This window comes from Asterias rubens, chromosome 5, assembly GCF_902459465.1.
Source record: "Asterias rubens chromosome 5, eAstRub1.3, whole genome shotgun sequence".
Lineage (NCBI taxonomy): Eukaryota > Metazoa > Echinodermata > Asteroidea > Forcipulatida > Asteriidae > Asterias > Asterias rubens.
This window is the reverse complement of record NC_047066.1, coordinates 12019815-12039317: the sequence shown is the minus strand read 5'-3', so window position 1 is coordinate 12039317 and position 19503 is coordinate 12019815. Positions and strand designations below refer to the sequence as shown.

Here is a 19503-nt window from a genome sequence, read left to right as displayed (position 1 = left end):
CTAACTGAACTCATACGGTAAGGCACAGGGTTAGGAGAAAGCGAACAGTGTCGCAGGATGGGTAATTATTTGTTAACATCAATTAGATCGTTGCAGTACCCGCTGCCAAAACATGTAGGATTCAAACTGCCTCTAACCAAAATTAAAATTAAAGTCATCACAACACTGCAAAGCAGAGCTGCAGAAAGTTTCTTTAAAATCAACCAATTTTGCTATTTCTGGTGAAGAAATTTGAAAATCTCCCTCTGATTATGGAAATGTTTTCTCTTTTATGTTGATAGACATACATGTGTGTTTCTAAATATCTCTCTGATTGTTGTACAAAACCTCCCTGATTGCAAGATGCAAATGTTAGCGGCGCTGCAAAGGCTGAAATTGGATATTGAACACAAGTAAATCTCTGAAACTGGTATACATTCAACAGGGATCTAACGTATATATCTACCGCTAACATGTCGTTAATAACTCTGCTGCTTTGTTAATGGTTCCTGGCATGCCTAATGATACTCTCAAGAGGAATAACTCCATAATGCAGATTGCGGAGGAAGTCAGCACAATTTGCATTTTATTGGAGATGTTGTTATTTAAGACTCGCTTTGCACCTCAACCCTCATCCCATAAGATCTACAAGTACATAGTATTGCAAATGGATGAAGTGCTTTCTGAATTAGGCATCCCACGGAAAGAGGAAAGTTTACGGCGGTAATTTTTTTTTAAATTAAAATGTCAAGTACGTCTTGATGATTGCACAAAAGCACAAAAGCACTTGTTAATGTCTGTTTTCATAAGATTTTAAGTGACGTTGGTTTATTTTGTAGTGTTGTTTCTAGAGTTCGGGACATATGGCTAGCTATGGCTACAGCTTGATCACTGCGTTGTCATTGGATGAAGTATAGGACGTCCTAAGCAACACTCTTAGCAACAGATGTTTTAGCCGTAGCCGCCGTTTGGATGCAGCTCAAATGTTGGAAATGCATGTGCTGGCATTTCTGAAATGTTATTATTTTTTGGCATTTATTTTGTGTTGTTTTATTATGAAGACAAATAGCCCACAGTCGGCAACCTTCAAAGTTGCTAGAATGATTACTGTTGAAAAGCTTTGCAAATAGCAAAGGCTGTTGCATACCTTTTACATGTACTATAACCCAAATGACCTACGTATAAATGCAAACAGTTGGTTAATTGCCAGATGTATCAATTTTTTTGCATAGTCTTTCTCAAAAGCTAGGACTATTTTTTATTATTTTTTTTTTAAAATTAGCTCTTGAGAAAGACTCTGCGAGGGTCCAAACCTTTTTTAAAGTAACAGACAGAGTTTTCCTTCAACAAATGTTTTTATTTGTTTAAACACTTCTCCTGGGTTTTTCGGTAAGAATCTTAGTTTATTTTTGTAGCCTTCGTGTAAAGACTCTGCTAGGGTCCAAACATCAGAACATTGTCTGTTTTTCCCTTCTTTATTCAAAGTAACATTAAGATAGGGTCATCCTTTTAGTTTCAAAACAGGTTTGGATGACGTCAACATTTAATTTTTTTAAACATGTCTCCTATGGTTTTTTTTTTCGGTAAGAATGTTAGTTTATTTTTTTAGCCTTTGAGTAAGACTCTAGTAGGGTTCAAACATCAGAACATTGTCTCTTTTTCCCCTTGTTTTTTTTTTAACAGATAGGGTCATCCTTCTTGTTCTAAAACAGGTTTGGATGACGTCAACAATTAATTTTTTTTCTTACAAAAAAAAGTGTCTCTTGGGTTGTTTGCGGTAAGAATCCTCAAATGCAAGAGATTTCCATCAACTCTAATGTTAAATGGACATGGTGCCAGCTGCATGTATGTACGTAATCAAAGATGAAAAGAAAAGGTCTGCGAGAGACTAAAAACAGTCATCTTGAGAGGTCATTGATACGGCATGGCTTTTTGTTTACACAGCAATCAAGCTGCCGTCCCCACAATATTGACAGGCCAATGTAGTCTGTTAAGAAGTCCCAGCGAGAGAGTGTTCAATCACGATCTCAGATGTAGACAATAAAGTGCTACTGGGAATCCAACCTTTTGGTTTATTGTTTTGTCAAAGGCTTTTAATACTTCTCAAGCACAGTGATGTAATTCTCCATCATGGTTTTTGTGTGTTTTGTGGTTTTTGTGCCTTATGTGGTTTTCGTACTTTGTGGAGTAGATAACTTTATCAATTGCCCATCAGCTTCAAGTTGTATTGAAAATATTTTATGAAAGGGACCCAAGAAATATTACTATTTTTGAAGAAATAATACTGTTTTGCCTCGAAGGCTTCTAAACTTTTCAACCACTGAGTGGGGATGAAATTCTCCATCGCGTTTTTTGTACATTTTGCATGATTTGTGCTGTGTCTGTTGGAATATATAACTTATGTCGTTTGTCCATCAGCTTCAAGTTGTGCTGAAAATATTTTCATGAAAAGGAGAGAGTGCTCAATTACGATCTCAGATGCAGACAATAAAGTGCTACTGGGATCCGACCTTTCTGTTTTATTGTTTTGTCTTGAAGGCTTTTAAACTTCTCAAGCGCAGTGAGTGGAAATGTGATTCTCCATCTGAGTTTTGTGTTTTTGGGGTTTTGTTTTTGGTTTTTTTGCTGTTTGTAAATGTTATAATGCTCTGTTGGAGTAGAGAATTTTGTCGATAGCTCAGTAGCTTCAAGTTATGTTGAAAACAGGCATGTGAGACTTCCACTTGATTTTCCTCTTTTTTTCTTCACTTTCTGTGTACAAAAGCGTAGGAATATTATCTTTTCCTCTTTTTTTTTTCAGTTTTTCTCTTTTCCTCTTTTTATGAAGGGGATCGACCCAAGAAATATTACTAATTTAATAAAAAATATTACTGTTTTTCGCCTTGAAGGCTTTAAACTTTTCAACCGCATTGAGTGGGGTTAAATTCTCCATTGCGTTTTTGTGCGTTTTGTGTGATTTGCGCTTAGTCTTTTGGAATAGACAACTTTTGATGTTGTCCATCAGCTTCAAGATGTGCTGAAAATATTTGTATGAATGGGTAAGAGAGCTCTATCACGATCTTGGATGCAGATGAAAAAGTGTTACTGGGATCCAACCTTTCCAGTGATGTAATTCTCCATCTTCAGTGATCCTGACACTTTGGGGTTTTGGTGCTTTGTCTCTTGGAATAGATCACTTGTTTCGTTTCTTCAGCTTCAAGTTGTTGCTTAAAATATTTTTATGAAGGGATTAAAGAAATATTACTAATTTAAAGTTTAATTACCCTAACTTTGAGATGTTGGGTCATTAAATCTGTATAATGGTATGCTGGCCATGTCATTTCTTCCACTTCATTCTTCATAACTAAACATAGGCCTAACCAGATTGAAAATTGATGAGCTGTTCCAGCTATCGCAGGGTAGTGAAATAAGTTCATTTCAATATTGGGGTCGTTCACACGCCGTACTAAAGTTGGTCTAAGTCCACTTAGACCGGTTCGGGTTCAACTTTTGTGCGTGTCAACGCAACTAAAGTTAGACGGGATCGGGTCTAAACCCCAAAACTTAAACCGTCCAGCGAGGCGGTCTAAGTCTAAACCAGTTCGGGTTTATCTTTTAACACTGCATGTGGACAGAATGACATCCGGTTTTAACTCACAACGGACAACCCATTGTGTGGTTCAATGTACATGCCCGGGCCGGAGTGCTTGTATACGGTTTCTGTTGCCTCTGATGCCGAAAAGCACCGAGTATTTATATTACTTTCTTGCTGCTTACCGAGTTGGCGAAACTCTCTCGATCGGTGTACAGGTGTATGTAGTTCAACACAGGCCCACGCCCATGATTGTTTAAATTCTGAAACAAAATTATATTTTCCAAGCTTTTTTTGTTGAGTGTCCTACAATAAATCATGGAGGTACCTCCATGAATAAATTGAAACTGTTTTTCATGCGTATACTACGAGCGCAGCGAAGCAGCATATTTGGTAATGCTTCTCACAGCGCTTCCATCCCATAGTGATCACTCTCTGATATCCCATAGTTATCCATCACCGATCCCGTGGATGTGCCTTTCTATTGCCGTCACCGTTACTAGCGTGCTGTACTTTCAATCTAGGAGAATGAACTGCAGTGGGTGCGAGGCTGTGTGTAGGGGAAATTCCCTATGCCAGCAATATCACCACGTTGTTGGGAAGTTGGGAAAATACTGCAAAGTACATGATTGTATTTTCGTAACTTGCACGTGTGTAGTTGTGTTTATGAACGAATCGGAATAAAAATCGCGGCACCAGCTTTTGAGAGATCGCAACTTCCAATCGATTGAAGTACAAACTAAAAGTATTGATTAAATCGGAAACGGTGGTATAAAACACAAAAATGAAACGTGTTCTGCTTCTTGGAATATGGACAATATTTTGGTGAGTTTTCTCGGCGGTTTGTATCAATATTTTGTTTGTTTAAAAAAAGAATTTCGAGTCGTGTTCATGTTTGTTTTAAGTGCCCATATCCTCCCAGCGGTAAAATTGAGCCATTTGTATCCAATAATATGCTCTGATGATCATCCAGGGCATGGGGCACTCAGTATATCGGCATGCTTGGTGCGTGAATCTGATGAATAAAACCGGATGTTAGAGCAACGGGGTCGCGTCTGCTTTGACCTCTTAAAACTGAAGATAAACCGGATCGGGTTTAACCCTGTGCTGTCTGAACGCAATGGGTTTTTATTTTTACGACCACGCCCCGCTGATCGTAAAAGTTAAACCGGTTCGGGTCTAAGTTAGTACGCTGTCTGAACATACCCATAGTCCATATATGAAATATACACATACCATAATCAATTACACTTAAACATGTCCATAGGTCTAGAACAAAATGTGTAAACAGTTAAATCTGTTTTTGTTTTTTTCCTCCTTTTTTTCTCTTTGTCACAATGCTAGTACTCAGCTCTATTGTGTTATACTTGTACATGTGTATGTTCACTTTTCGATATCACATATCATTCACAAGTATCAAATCTGACAGATTATACGTTCTAAAGTTGTCTATTATTTATTCGCTTTCATTCAATAATTATCCAGATGTTAATAACTACCCAATTATGGTGCTTGGCTTTTATTGAAAGATATAGGTGAAATTCTTGATGGAATTTTGTTTTACAAGACTCCTAACAGAGAAATTGTCTTATAAAATTGCATTTCAGTTGGCTCAAGCTCGCCCTTATATCTACATCCTTCGTTAGGCCGCCAGCGGCAAGCTTGAAGCAAGCTCTCTGCAACAAGCTTGAAGCAAGCTCTCTGCAAGCTTGCGGCAAGCTCGCTGCAAGCTTGTGACAAGCGCGCTGCAAGCTTGCGGCAAGCTCTCTGCAAGCTTGCGACAAGCTCTCTGCAAGCTTGGGGCAAGCAAGATTGCCGCATGTTTGCCGCATGTTTGCCGCATGTTTGCCGATTGTTCTCTGCAAGCTTGCGTCAAACTTTCAGCAAGCTTCCTTAAATTTTTGTAAGGTTGTACTTTTGTTGTTGTTTAGTCATGGAAATGGATTGCATTCCACAATAGCTCATGAGTTTCTCTTTTCTTTCTGTCTCCCTTTCAATTCAGACCTGGTCAATCAAATCATCCATCATGGCAAGATCCTTCGTTAGGCCGCCAGCGAGCAGCCGCCTGGAACGCCCAACACCAGGACTCCTTTTCCACCTATGAAGAGGTAGAGAGCCTTCACAGTCACCAGTGCTCCTCTCTACAGTCTCTGGACAACAGCTGTAGTCCAAGTCGCTTACAGAGCTTCGGAAGCTCCTCAAGCAGTCTCGATCAAGCGCTTCAACAAATCGACGGCGAAAGTCCTTTCACGTCTGGCGTCCACATTCCAATAGATCAAGAGAGTAGCTCCTATTCCAGAGAAGATCATGGATCATCCTTAGATTCTGAATCAACTAATTCTGTTTCTGTCGATGGAAGACAACCTGTGTACCTGCCAAAGAATACCAGGAAGGGGCATCTACCAGAAAAATCTCGCCGAAGTTTGATAGATGAAGATGAAGAAGAGATGAATGCAAGTGTGGCCAAGTGGGTGGATCAGACGAGGGCCGAGACGGCTCGGCGACGCTCAAATGTTGGACTCCCAAACGATCAACAAGTAAGAAGTCATGAGGCACCTGAAGGCAGCAATAATAAGCCTCATGATGTGACAAAGGAGAGGTTGCTGACTGCCCTTAATATGCAATGTGGAGATGTCATTGCAGGAAGAAGTGGTTCTAGTGTACGGCTTCCTAATGAGACAGACTTGGAGCTTGCCTTGCGAGTTGGAAACTCATCCCCAATGAACTCAATATCAAGAGGAGCCAGCATCGATGGAAGTATCGGCTCGTCGGCAGGTGAGGACCACCCAAAAACTGAGGGAGGGTGGACGCTTGCTGAAAATGTTTTGATTGACCTTGGATTTGCGGGGTCCAATATAGGAATTCCAGATCGCTTCCTAAGGTCCTGGAAAGAACAGGTGATGAGGCAACGAATCGAGGAGGTTCGGCGACTGCTTGGTAATTCAAGTGGGAATTATTTAGTACAACACTTGCCACCAAAGCCCGGGACCTCCACTCCACCCACTGAAAAGTTATCATTTGTGCCTAGTAGTAAAAACTTGACAGCTGGACCTCGCACTCCTCAGTCACAAGCATCAGCACCTCAACCATCAGAACTTTCAAATTCTTCCCAACCTGAAGATGCTGTCTTAGGTAGACAACAGGGAGCAGACAGATCCAAGTTAATTGGTCTGCGACGCTCATTGAAAAAAGCTGCCACGGTTTCATCATTCGGGCAGACCCTTTCTGAGATAGGGAGGCAGAGCCAGCCAAGCCAGCATGTTTTAGCTCCGCAGCATTCTCCGGATGTGCCCTCTGCATCTAGACGCTCCCAAGGAGGACAAAAATACAGTCCCTTGCATAAGAATCATAAATCAAGCGCCAGAGACAGACGTAGGAAGTACATGAAGAAGCAGACCTCGTTACCGTCCTCCCTGGAGCCTCTGCTTGAAGAGGATGAGAGCTCTAAACCAGGGATGGTAAAGTCCAAACATGCAAATGTTACCAAGGAAGCTCCAGCAGGCATGCTACTTCTGAAGCCTCACAGTCCGGGAAAGGGCAGAGAGGCAGGTTTACCCTGCAAGTTAAAGATTGTTATGGAGCAACCAAGTATTGAGTCACGGGAAGCAATGTCAAGGCAGGGTACGACCGATGTGGACGTAGATGAGGCCATCGCCGACGTGGACACTGACAACACCCCAAAAGTCACCATGGAACAATACCTTGTTGTAAAAGCAATCATCGATTCCAAAGATTCTGGATTTGAAAATGGGCCATCGCGAAATGGGAGTCCACAAATGTCAACCCGAAGTAGTGAGGATGAAACCGCAAAATCTATGGATGCAAGAATGAAAACCTGCCCAGCCAACTCTGGGCCATTAAGGAGAACCAAATCCAGCGAAAGTGATAGTGCCGTTGACAGGTTACTGTCTATCACCTCTCCAAATCAAACAAAGAGCAGTAATATTCCAACGCCATTGTCTTTCTCAATTAAGCCCTTCCAAACACAGATCAACAAAAAACAGAATCCCAACAGAAATGACCTTCCAATGAGATCAGTCCAACCAAACTCAGAATCTTCCAATCCTGCTGCACCTGTCTCAACAGATGCAGAAGGTAGCTTCAGCCAAACTACAGTGGAGGGAGATGATACCTCTCAGGGAAGCCCCATCAGCACTGGGGAGACTGTCTCCTGTCAAACCAGTCCCAACCTGCATTCTCCCCTGTTGTCGCCTCTCTTTTTCCTGGAGTCAATAAGTGAACATCCCGACAGAACATTAGACACAGACTGTTCTCTCCAAGTGTTCGTCATGCCGGATGGTGCAGAAGAAAGCCTGAGTAAGAATGCCGGACGATCTGACTCACTTGAGTCTGTGATGCCGACAGGCGATGGTCTCGCCAAGGGAACATCACATGAAAACAAAAGCCAGGAAATATCGGATGGAGGACTCTCGATGATAGCTGAGAAGGAGGAGCCATGCCATGAGCCAACAGGTCAAGTAGCGGAAACAGAACCCCACCAGAAGCTGCTTTCTCCAATCATCAAGACAGATGGCGAAAAATTAGAGGTCGCTAGCCAACACCACTTTGATGAGCTGCAGCATGATTCTAACACTACAGAGAACGTGGAATCCATTAAAATACCATCCCACACAAGTGACAAATCTAGGAACCCTTTTAAGGAAACAAAAGACTTCTACGCCTCCCACCATTCGGATTACGATTTCGATGCAACGATCGAAGAGGATGAAGACGGGGAGCAATATTCCGATGGAGAAAGTTTCTCCAAAGTCACTTTCTCCGAAACTCCATCGATGTTGACCACATTTCCTGTCTCATCAGGGTCGGAAATTAAGGAAATAAACCAAGACTTGGAGACTCAGGATCCATGTTTATGTCAAGTAGAAAATTATAAAGAAAACATGCAGGAAAATGCTATAAAAGATGAGCCTGTAGTTGTTGCTACTGATAATATTGCTCTCCAATGTGAAAACTCAGGAGCTGGAGAGCACAATATTTTAGAGAAGGAACAGGACAAAGTTTTGTCTGAAGCCTTGACAATAATCCATGGTAATTGTATTGATGTTGTCACTCAGCACAAACATCGAAACCTTGAAACTATGCCCCAGGGTACTGAGAAGTCGTCTTCCGTCACAAACTCCAAGAAGAGTGAATGTAATGACGACAGGCGAGATGATTACACAAGGCATTCACAAGGCAATCACCATAGCAACTCTAACGCAGGAATAGATGCTGCCGAAAACCAAATCTCATCACATATTGAACGACATGTTAAGGCTTCAGACTCTGATTGTAGTGCCTCGGGTAACGATTTCCAAACTGCTGATGAAGACAAAAACATCGATGAAGAGCACCTTTTGTCTCCGGCAGTGAAAGGAAATACACTGGATGAAGGGTTACATCTGGCAGAGAGTAGTAAGATCCAGCCAGATTGTCCTATAGTGGAGGAAGACACTAATAATTGCATTGACTCTGCTGCAACCAAACTTCAAAATAATCCGAGTGTAGGATTTCAAGCAGACAAAGCTGAGGTAGTGAGGGAGAACTTTCTTGCGTTCGTTCCTGGTGATAAAGCTGAAATCCCGGATCCTCTTCCCACAGTGACGAACCAACTTGAGGAGTGGAATCTTGGATTTGATCAACGAGCCATTATCAGAAGTATCTCTTTAGAAGCCAACATGAACCACCAGAAGAAAAAGCTACGGACACTCAGTGAAAGGAACACTCTTTACAGCGATGGGATGGAGCCTCTATTGCCTGGGTTTGGGAGGGTCGTCACGGAGCGTAGCAACGCCTCGACTGAGGGATTTGGATCTTTCGGATCAGATGTGTTCCATCGACCCTTAACAGTGAAGCAAACCCTTCAACAGGTTGCCTCCAAGTTGGAATCCCTTGTGAGACAGCGTAGCCTTGTTAGTATTCTGGATCAGGAACCTGAAGACGATGTCAAAGTTCGAAGGCGGAGAACGGCCAGCCTGGAGGAATCAAACAGGGAGATGCTGCCGACACATTCCAGGAAAATATTAACAGATTTTGATAGTCGGGATCGAAGGAAAAAGTCACTTTCAAGAGACAAGACAAGATACAGTCCACTACAAGAAGATGAGGGTTATGAGGAAGTGAATTCTATCATGTCTATTGATGAAAGCGTTGTTGACAGCAGTGGCGCAGAGAAAAATGAAACAAACTTGTCCAATATCCCGTCAATTAAAACAGTACAAATAGATAGCAAACTAACTTCAAAAAAATCCCTTTCTCATCCCAATGTTTCCAGGGAAACAAAAACACCAACAGAAGAAATTTTAACTCAAAATATGAAAGTACATATCAAAGCTCACTCCATAGATCAAAATGGACCTTCCACAATTGAAATTCAAACCAGCATAACAAAACCTTCACCAGCTACTGCGGACAAATCAAAGAAAAGAAAAAACTGGCAACTTCAGACATCGTCCGGCCGCCGGTCATCAAATTTTCTCACTGTTCCTTCATTCGGCTCATTTAATGAATCTGTTGATTTGATTTCTGACAACAGTTCCGCTGACCGCGAGATGAGGTCAGTGTGTCATTCGACTGGAGGGAATGGAATCACTCCGATGATAAAACAGAGACTTGATTGTGAGAACTTGCATGGAAAGCCCAAGAACTATTTAGTGTCCAGTGTTTCCGATGACTCTGTCGGTAGTAGCATAGCTCTAAATGTAGGGGCTGAAGATTTGTATGAGTCACCCGAAGACGGTTGCAAGTGCACTGTGAATAATTCTAATAATGATGTTGAATCTCTGACAAACTCCTGGAGTAATACTGATTTAGGATGCGAGTCAGTCAGTGTTTATGTCGTTGAAAACAGCTCGGTGCATTTGAAGGACGCCATAACAAAAGACCATCCAGTGATGAAGAGTCCACAGTCAGTGATGTCAACGTCTTCTGAGAACAAAGAAAGGACTATGCAAGTGTATGAACAAAATGCCACTCGGGAGTCGGGTAGTAATGACCTGGTATCTGTGCTCGTTAACAACGACCAGAAGACGAGTAACCCCCAGGATGAAAAACCAAAAGAAGCATCCAATTGTGTGTTCATAAGACTACAGCCCCTAAATGGCATGAAACGGTCAATACAAGGCACTGTTGCCCATTCACAGTTTGTGCGGTGTGAAAAATACCTCGATGTGGCGACATCGTCCAACGGGAAAGTTGATTTTATCGAAAGTGATGACGCCTCAACGACACATCAGGTTCCTATGTTCCTCTCAGAGGTTCAATTCCTTCCATGCTCTGATTCATCTAAGAGGTCGTCATTCCAGATCTCTGAAGACATTCCCTCTCAGGGAAGTGTCAGTTTAGATTGTCCGTCCCCGGTATCTTCCTCTCGCCTGTCACCAACGTTTGAGGAGATTTGTAACAAAGCTGGACATCTTATGCACCGACTGCAAAATGCATTAGCGACTCGTGCATCACCGGCTGTTGAAATGTCGTCCCCCATAATGGAAAATAAATGTGAAGAAGCATTTGTAATTGAAGAAGAAGACAGTGTGGAGGCAGGGGATGAGGAGGAGGAGGGGGCAGCAGGGTTTGGAAGGTTTGTTAAAAAGAGCAGGTATAGTCGAAAAAATATCTCGTTTAAATGCAATACCCCTTGGCAATTTAAGATTTGATTGTGTAAGCTGAACACCTTAGGTAATTGTCAAAGACCAGTGTTCTCACTTGGTGTGTTTCAACAATGCATAAAATAACAAATCTGTGAAAATATTTACTCAATCGGTCATCAAGTTGAAAGAGAATAATGAAAGAAAAAACACCCTTGTTGCACAGTTAATTTGTGTGCTTTCAGAAGCGTGAAAAATCTTTCTCAGATTTAAACATTTTAATGAGAAATAATCTCTTTCTCAAAAACTACATTACTTCAGAGGGAGTCGTTTCTCACAATGTTGTATGCAATCATTTTTCTTAGACAGTGAAACCAATATATAGCAGAACTTTTTTTTTCTTTTGTGACACCGTGTCACCCAAAGCGTTTTGATACCTTTTTGTAGATCAAGTTTTGGGCCATGATTCCCTACTCACTGTGAATGAATATGTATGTAGTATATTTTAGCTGTAGAAGTTTCAGCTTTATACGTCATCAAGTTTTTGAGAAAAAAAACAAAGTGAAAACCACAGAGCATTGATACATACTAAAATAGTTGTTGTGAAATTGCTTTACTCACTTCTCATAAACAACAGCACCTCAGCAAGTAATATGTTAAGGAAGTTTTCTACTAACTAACATCATCTTTAAACCCTGTAGGTTTAATGTGGACTTTTGTGTTTTGTGTGGTACAAAAAGTACCCAAACACTTTAACTTTCAAATCCTCCATTTCTAGCAGCAGGGGTAAGGATGAACCACTCTACTCTCAGGATGAGGTTGACATGGATACACAACGAGACGCCCCAAGAACAAAACCAGGAGCCAAGAAGAAAAAGAAGAGATCAATCAGAGAGAATAGCATCAAGACGTCAACACCAAAGGCCAACCCTGGTAGACATTACAGCAATGGGAGCATGGAGATTAAGGAGCAAGATGGACCATCTGGGAATAACAACATGGCTACTATCAAGGAACTGGTGAGTTGTTTTGTCATCTACAATCCCTGCCGTATCTCGTTTGGCCCCCGTGTCCCCTTCCAATGTTGGCTCTCATTACGCAGTCTTCTGCGTTCCAATCAACATTGAACGGGGGGCGGGTGGGGGGGCAGATGGTGAGTTGTTTTGTCATCTACAATCCCTGCCGTATCTCGTTTGGCCCCCGTGTCCCCTTCCAATGTTGGCTCTCATTACGCAGTCTTCTGCGCTCCAATCAACATTGAACGGGGGGGGGGGGGGGGGGGGGGGGGGGGGGTGGATGGGGGAGAAAATTTTTTTGTCAGGTGGGAAATGGACAGGGAATGTTTATTGTAACATTGCAAATGGGTGGTCCAAGCATTTTGGCCGGGATTGTAGTACATAAACCATGCAATGCACCGTTGTCTAGTGGTTAGACTGCAGGACTTGCAATCACAAGGTTGTGGGTTCCAATCCTACTAAAGCTAACCTCTGATTTCACAATGTATTGTCGTCTAGTTGCTGAATCCTAATTTGTTCGGATATGAAATTGCAAGAAATGACCCGATAGCACTGATGAGCCGACAATGTACAGCACATTGTGAAAATTACCTTTAAATTATTTGTGCATAATTTTCACCATCAATGTTGTAGCTAGAACAATTTTAGTGGTGGGCTCTAAATCCAGTTTAGTCCATCAAGGGAGAGCGGTTCAACAACAAAACTATTCACGTTTTGATGTGGGGGCCATCAGTGCTGAAGTGTATTCTGGGGTCAATCTGTGCTGTGCAAAGAGTATTTTGCTCAGATTGCAGGGCAAAATTTGTTAGTTCTGGGCAGGCCCGCCCGGCACCGCCCACCGTGTCTACAACACTGAACGTGATTGACTCTCTTTTGTCACCCATTATCCAGCTTGCAGCAGAGACCAAGATGAAAAGAAAGCTAAATGAGTTGGAGTCAAGCTTTGAGGAAATTTCCAGCAAGAAGCAGGTGAGCAGGTTTTCGGTTGGATTAATACTACATCTTTTCGTTCTGGAAAAGTTCACTTTCCTTTATTGTTTAAAGACACTGGACACTATTGGTAATTGTCAAAGACCAGTCTTCTCACTTGCTGTATATGTCAACATATGCATAAAATTACAAACCTGTGAAAATTTGAGCTCGATTGGTCGTCAGAGTTGCGAGATAACTATGAAAGAAAAAAACACCCTTGTCACACGAAGTTGTGTGCTTTCAGATGCTTGATTTTGAGACCTCAAATTCTAAACTTTGAGGTCTCGAAATCAAATTCGTGGAAAATTACTTCTTTCTCGACAACTATGTCACTTCAGAGGGAGCTGTTTCTCACAATGTTTTATACTGTCAACATCTCCCCGTTACTCGTTACCAAGTAAGGTTTTATGCTAAAAATTATTTTGAGTAATTACCAATAGTGTCCACTGCCTTTAAAAAGAAAGTTTGTTAAATTTTAGGATGACTGCAATCACTCCATTCTTCAAGTTAAGTAGGATTCAAAACTGTTCATGGTGGAAATACGATATCATAGTAAGGTTTGCAGTAATACCATGTAATGATCTCTAAATGAGTTGGGGTGGTTCCGGTTTCAACTTTAAGTGTCTGGAGAAAGCTGAGGAGCATACTGATCGAAGTGTTGAGTTCAGAACCACCCATACTCATTTAGAGATGATCATTAAATGGTGTTACCGCAAACCTTACTTTATTGTTCAAGTTGTCACTGTTTACTGTGACTCGTACATTTGTATTGCTTGTTGTTTATCTCAGACTGCATTCACTTCAATGTGCTCAAGACATATATCACAAACAGAAGTTGATATGAAGTATGGGGGAAGAATACTTTACAGTTGTCTAGTTTCACGACACATTATTATACTGAGGATTGTTACAGCAAGTTACCCACGTGCCAGGACCGTGACCCGAACATTTTACTCTAAAATGACCGTTGACTTTTAACTTAAAAAATTGTTGCATTTGGTGTTGATGCTTTGCAGGTTGCCCTGGGTGACCTGAAGAATCTGAGAGAGGCCGTCCACCGCAACAAGAGAGATATCCACAAGGCTGAGGAGATTACCAGAGAAAGTATGGAGAGAGCGGATGGATTGAGGTAAGATGAACAAGGATAGGTAACTTTTTCAGCCTAACCCAAATGTACATGTAAATGTCACATTCCGAGTTTACACATTTCAATACTCTTATTTTAGATAATTATCTACTTACCAAAAGAAAAAAAAGAAGCAAAAAAAAAGAAGAAGAAAATCATCAAAACTAGTTGTGTCTGGTACGTGTTTTTTTGTTTTGTTTTTTAATGTCTGAATTTGCATCTCCCAAGTCAAAATTCCAGTTGAACCTAGTTAAACTGGGTTTAACTGGAACTAGTTGAAACCAGTTGATAAACTAGTTAAACACAGTTAAAACCAGTTGGTTTAATATGGAAAATGGACAGAAACCAACTGGTTTGTAATTTCAACCTAGTTAAACACAGTTAAACCTAGTCCAAACCAGTTGGGTAATATGGAAAATGGACGAGTTTGATCACTATCCAGTTGAACCAGTTGAACCAGTTAACTAGGTTCAACTGGAATTTTGACCTGGGCTGAGTTTTATGGTCGGCAAAGTAGCCTAATGGAAACATCACATCAACTTTTTGTAACGGTACGTACATAAGACAATAAATAAATTCCAGTTTTAGACTTGGGAGGAAAAACCCTATAGACATATAATATAAAAGTCGCCAACCGTATGCGCGTCTACACGCGTACATCAAAGAAACAAGCAGCACGCAGCATTCCCGGTTTGACTTCTACGGCACAAGCACGCACACCCACATGCACACGCTCGCAGTAGACGCCATCTTGTAGGGCAAATATTTGAACGATGACGTCATGTTCAATACGGTCTATAGGGAAATTCCATACAGTCAGGTGGAGACTTAAAAACTCAATCCACATGCAAGAGTATCAAACCGGGGTCCACAGAGGTGAAAGGCGGGGACAGAAACCACTGAGCCAACCAGACTGCCCAATGTCAACATGTGCTGTGATTCTTTTCCCCTCTATCTATAGGTCAGAATTAATGGTGTTGGAATACCAGCGAGACCAAGCTAGGAGGGAACTGCAGGATTTAGAGCACTCTATTGCTACAGTGAATCAACCCATAGGATCTGGTATACCGGAGGAAGAGACTAATGGAGTGGATAATAATAACAGTCTGATGGGTTTCTCTCCAAAAGAGGTACTTATTACTTAATATGTTTAGTTCGGTTCTTAAAGTCACTTCAGGACCTATTGAACCTCGTATTGCTTTCAAACTTCTGTTGCATATCTTTTATTGCATACATGGTTCCGCTCCTACATATAATATTTCTTTGGTAAAACCATACTCCTTTGTAATCTCTTTAATCTTCTACATTATTGCTTGTTTAATGTTCTTAAGAGTAGGAAGTTATGGGGTAGTGATATAGGTCTCTCTGGAACAGCTTACCAGCTACAAATTTGTAATCATATTTCTAGTGTTAAACTTAAATGATTTGAAAACTTTCATGTACAATTTGGCTTTTTTGTAAATGGTTTCTGTGTTACTGTCCATTGGACCTCTATGATAAATCCTATATCTTTTATGCTTCTTGTATTTAAATTACTGTTGTCCTCTTGTTGTAGTTTAAAGGTAGTGGACACTGTTGGTAATTACTCAAAATAATTATCAGCATAAAACCTCACTTGGTAACAAGTAATGGGGAGAGGTTGATAGTACAAAACATTGTGAGAAACGGCTCCCTCTGAAGTGACATAATTTTTGAGAAAGAAGTAATTTTCCACGAATTTGATTTTGAGACCTCAAGTTTAGAATTTGAGGTCTCAAAATCAATCATCTGAAAGCACACAACTTCGTGTGACAAGGGTGTTTTTTTTCTTTCAATTATCTCGCAACTCCGACGACAAATCAAGCTCAAATTTTCACAGGTTTGTTATTTTATGCATATGTTGAGATACATAAGTGAGAAGACTGGTCTTTGACAATATACCAATAGTGTCCAGTGTCTTTAAAGAGTTCTGTGGAGATTGTCTATAACAAATAATACAAAAATTATTCCTTAATTTGTCCAGGTGATTGCGGTGATCAAGGAGCGAGATGAGTTGAAGATGCGAGTCCGTAATGGTGAGGGAGACTTATCACCCATGGAGAGATCTGAACTAGAGAGGCAGCTCAGCTCTACCAAGCAAGAGCTGTTTAACGGACAGAAGTCTTCAAGGGCTAGGATGGACTCTCTCCAAGAGGTCATTCTTCTTATTATTTTATAACTCTTGAAATGTTCACAATGATTTACAAAGTTCTCAAAGCTCAAGCTCCCTCTTATCTTGTTTATTTATATTAGTTGTTAAATGATAAGTTATTAAAACCTAAGTAATTAAAGGATTACGTCTCGGATGTACACAGACATCAACTCTGCTCCTCCTCCGACTTGACCTGGCTTTCCATTCCTAGTCCTTAAAGACACTGGACACTATTGGTACTTGTTTTTATTAATTGGTTTATTGCTAAAATCAGATTGCAGCCAAAAGTGGCTGACATGAAATTTTCAATATTAAAACACATAAAATTGCACTATTAAAACTCAGTAAATCCAAAACAAAAATAAACAGAAATGCACATTAGAAAATACAAACACTAATTTTACTGACTGTATGGCACTTAAAGACACTGGACACTATTGGTAATTGTCAAAGACCTCTCTTCTCACTTGGTGTATCTCAACTTATAGCATAAAATAACAAACCTGTGAAAATTTTAGCTCAATTGGTTGTCGAAGTTGCGAGATAGTAATGAAAGAAAAAACACCCTCGTCACACGAAGTTGTGTGCTTTGATCAGATGCTTGATTTCGAGACCTCAAAATCTAATTCTGAGGTCTCAAAATCAAATTCAAATATTTCAGTAGAAAATTACTTTTTTCTTGACAACTTCATTACTTCAGAGGAAGCCGTTTCTGCATTTTCATTGGTTTTCTTGGCAAGTCGTTTGATTGCTTTTGTATTAGTTTTTGTTCATTTGATTTTTAAGTGCTTAAAAAAACTCTTTGATAAGATTCCATTTTACTGTCACATTACACCCCACCATGATTTCTTTGATCCACACTTGACATGCTCGCTGGAATGTTCTCTTAGCAAACAAAGCTCTAGGTAAAAAAACTTTCAGTGTATCTGGGCCAATGATTTGAAACAATGTACCTACTGTCAGTAAGGAATCTGTTACTTCATCTACATTTTGTAAATTTAAAAAAAGACGAACCTTTTTTCTATGTTAGTTGCTTTAATGTGCGCTATGATCTTGATTGAATAGGGCCCAGGCCTGTGCACGTATGCCTCGTTTTGAAAGGGCAAGGGCACCAAGGCATTTTCTCATTGCTATTAGGAAATTGTAAATTTCTACTTGAGCATTTTAAGGGCACCAAGGCAATCGCTTTGATTGCCTCCGTGAGGTATCAGGCCTGAGCGCCTTATAAATTTTAATTGTACGTACATATGTTACGTTACATTATATTTGGGGTCAGGTCACTTTTAGACAAGTTTGACAGAAGTTATATTTAATCCAATATTAGGAACTCGAAGAGAGTCGTCACAACATTGACGATCTTTTGAATCAGAAATCCAACCTGACAGAGAAGGTCAAAGAGCTACAGACTTTATTCATCTCAGAGCATCAAGATCAACGAGAGTTACATGTTGAGGTAAAAAGAGAAAATGATTGTGGTTCAGTAACTAGAGATGACAATACTTTTTGTATCCATTGTGAAATCAACTGTTAGCTCTGTAGGATTCAAAGCCACAACCTTATGATTGCAAGTCCTGCAGTGTTTGGCCGCGGTGATCACAGTTGGTAAAAAGAGAAAGTACTACAATTAATTTGTTTTTTCGCTGATTTAATATCATCTTCAGAACGGTTGACTTGTTTTTTTGTTTTCTGGTCTTACGTCTAGAGCAACAGGTTTTTCAAAAAAAATACCAAGCACTTTGAGACACCCAACGGGAGTAGATAAAGTGCTATTATTTAATTAATGGGTTTATTGCAAAAATCACAATGCAGCCCAAAAAGGCTGACATTGAAATTTACAATATTGAAACACATAAAAGTGCACTATTAAAACTCAGTAAATCTAAATCAAAAATATATAGAAATGCACATTAGAAAATACAAACATTAATTTCACTGACTGTATGGAACTTAAAAATACTGGACACTATTTGTAATTGTCAAAGACCAGTCTTCTCACCTTGTGTAACTCAACATATGCATAAAATAGCAAACCTGTGAAAATTTGAGCTCAATCAGTCGTTGAGATAATAATGAAAGAAAAAACACCCTTGTCAAACGAAGTTGTGTGCTTTCAGATGGTTGATTTCGAGACCTCAAATTCTAAATCTGAGGTCTCAAAATCAAATTCGTGGAAATTTACTTCTTTCTCAAAAACTATATTACATGTACTTCAGAGGGAGCCGTTTCTCACACTGTTTTATACCATCAACAGCTTCCCATTGCTCGTCACCAACAAAAGTTTTATGCTAATAATTATTTTGAGTAATTACCAATAGTGTTCACTGCCTTTAACCAACAATTATATGTAAATATTTGTAGGAGAGAAACAAACTCCTTGAGCAGCTCAATGGCAAGCTACAGAAGGAGGTAGAGACCCTGAGACAGCAGCTTCTAGACAAGGATCAGCACCTTCACCAAGTATCAACCACCGTCACTGAGAAGGACAAGATCAATGAGGCCCTAGGGGAAAAGATCTTAGGGATGCAGAGAGAGGCGGAGGAAGAGGCCAAAGGAATCGAGAGATCCTTGAAGGAGATGGAGGGAAAAGTGAGGAATGCTGATGTTGTTAAGGAGCTGGCAATGGTTGAACTTAGAGAGGCCTTACTTAAGGAGAAGGACCAGGAGATTGAAAATGTGAGTAGTCTTTACACGAGCATGACATTGGTCAGGGCCCAATTTTATAGCACTGCTTAAGCACAAATAGTAGCTCAGCAAACAACTCTCCTTTATTTTGCTTTACAAAAAATTTTTAAGTGATGTAATCTTTTCTCTGTTTAAAGGATTTGGGTATCTTTTCAAAATCTCCATAGATTTACATTAAACTTACAGGGTCTGAAGATAATGATAGTAGAAAGCTTTCCTTCAAATATTACTTACTGAGGTGCTGTAGTTTTTGAGAAATGAGTAAAACAATGTCATGAAAATACGTTTGTAAATGATTACAATAATTTTCGTCTCATGAGAGGAAAATTATTTTCATGACATTGTTTTACTCATTTCCCAAAAACTACAGCACCTCAGCACGTAACATTTTTAGGGAAGCT

General features: G+C 40.3%; 1 protein-coding gene across 1 annotated transcript in view; it reads left to right on the top strand.

Moving 5' to 3' along the window:
- Positions 1-481: 481 nt before the first annotated feature.
- The window catches only part of LOC117290167, a 34470-nt gene continuing 15448 nt past the window's right edge, over positions 482-19503 (top strand). The window contains exons 1-10 of the mRNA XM_033771424.1: positions 482-702; positions 5158-5283; positions 5553-11129; positions 11918-12155; positions 13044-13121; positions 14141-14253; positions 15212-15380; positions 16253-16423; positions 17745-17873; positions 18779-19093. Of these exons, the coding sequence (XP_033627315.1) occupies positions 482-702; positions 5158-5283; positions 5553-11129; positions 11918-12155; positions 13044-13121; positions 14141-14253; positions 15212-15380; positions 16253-16423; positions 17745-17873; positions 18779-19093 (7137 nt within the window). The remainder of the gene's footprint in view (positions 703-5157; positions 5284-5552; positions 11130-11917; positions 12156-13043; positions 13122-14140; positions 14254-15211; positions 15381-16252; positions 16424-17744; positions 17874-18778; positions 19094-19503) is intronic.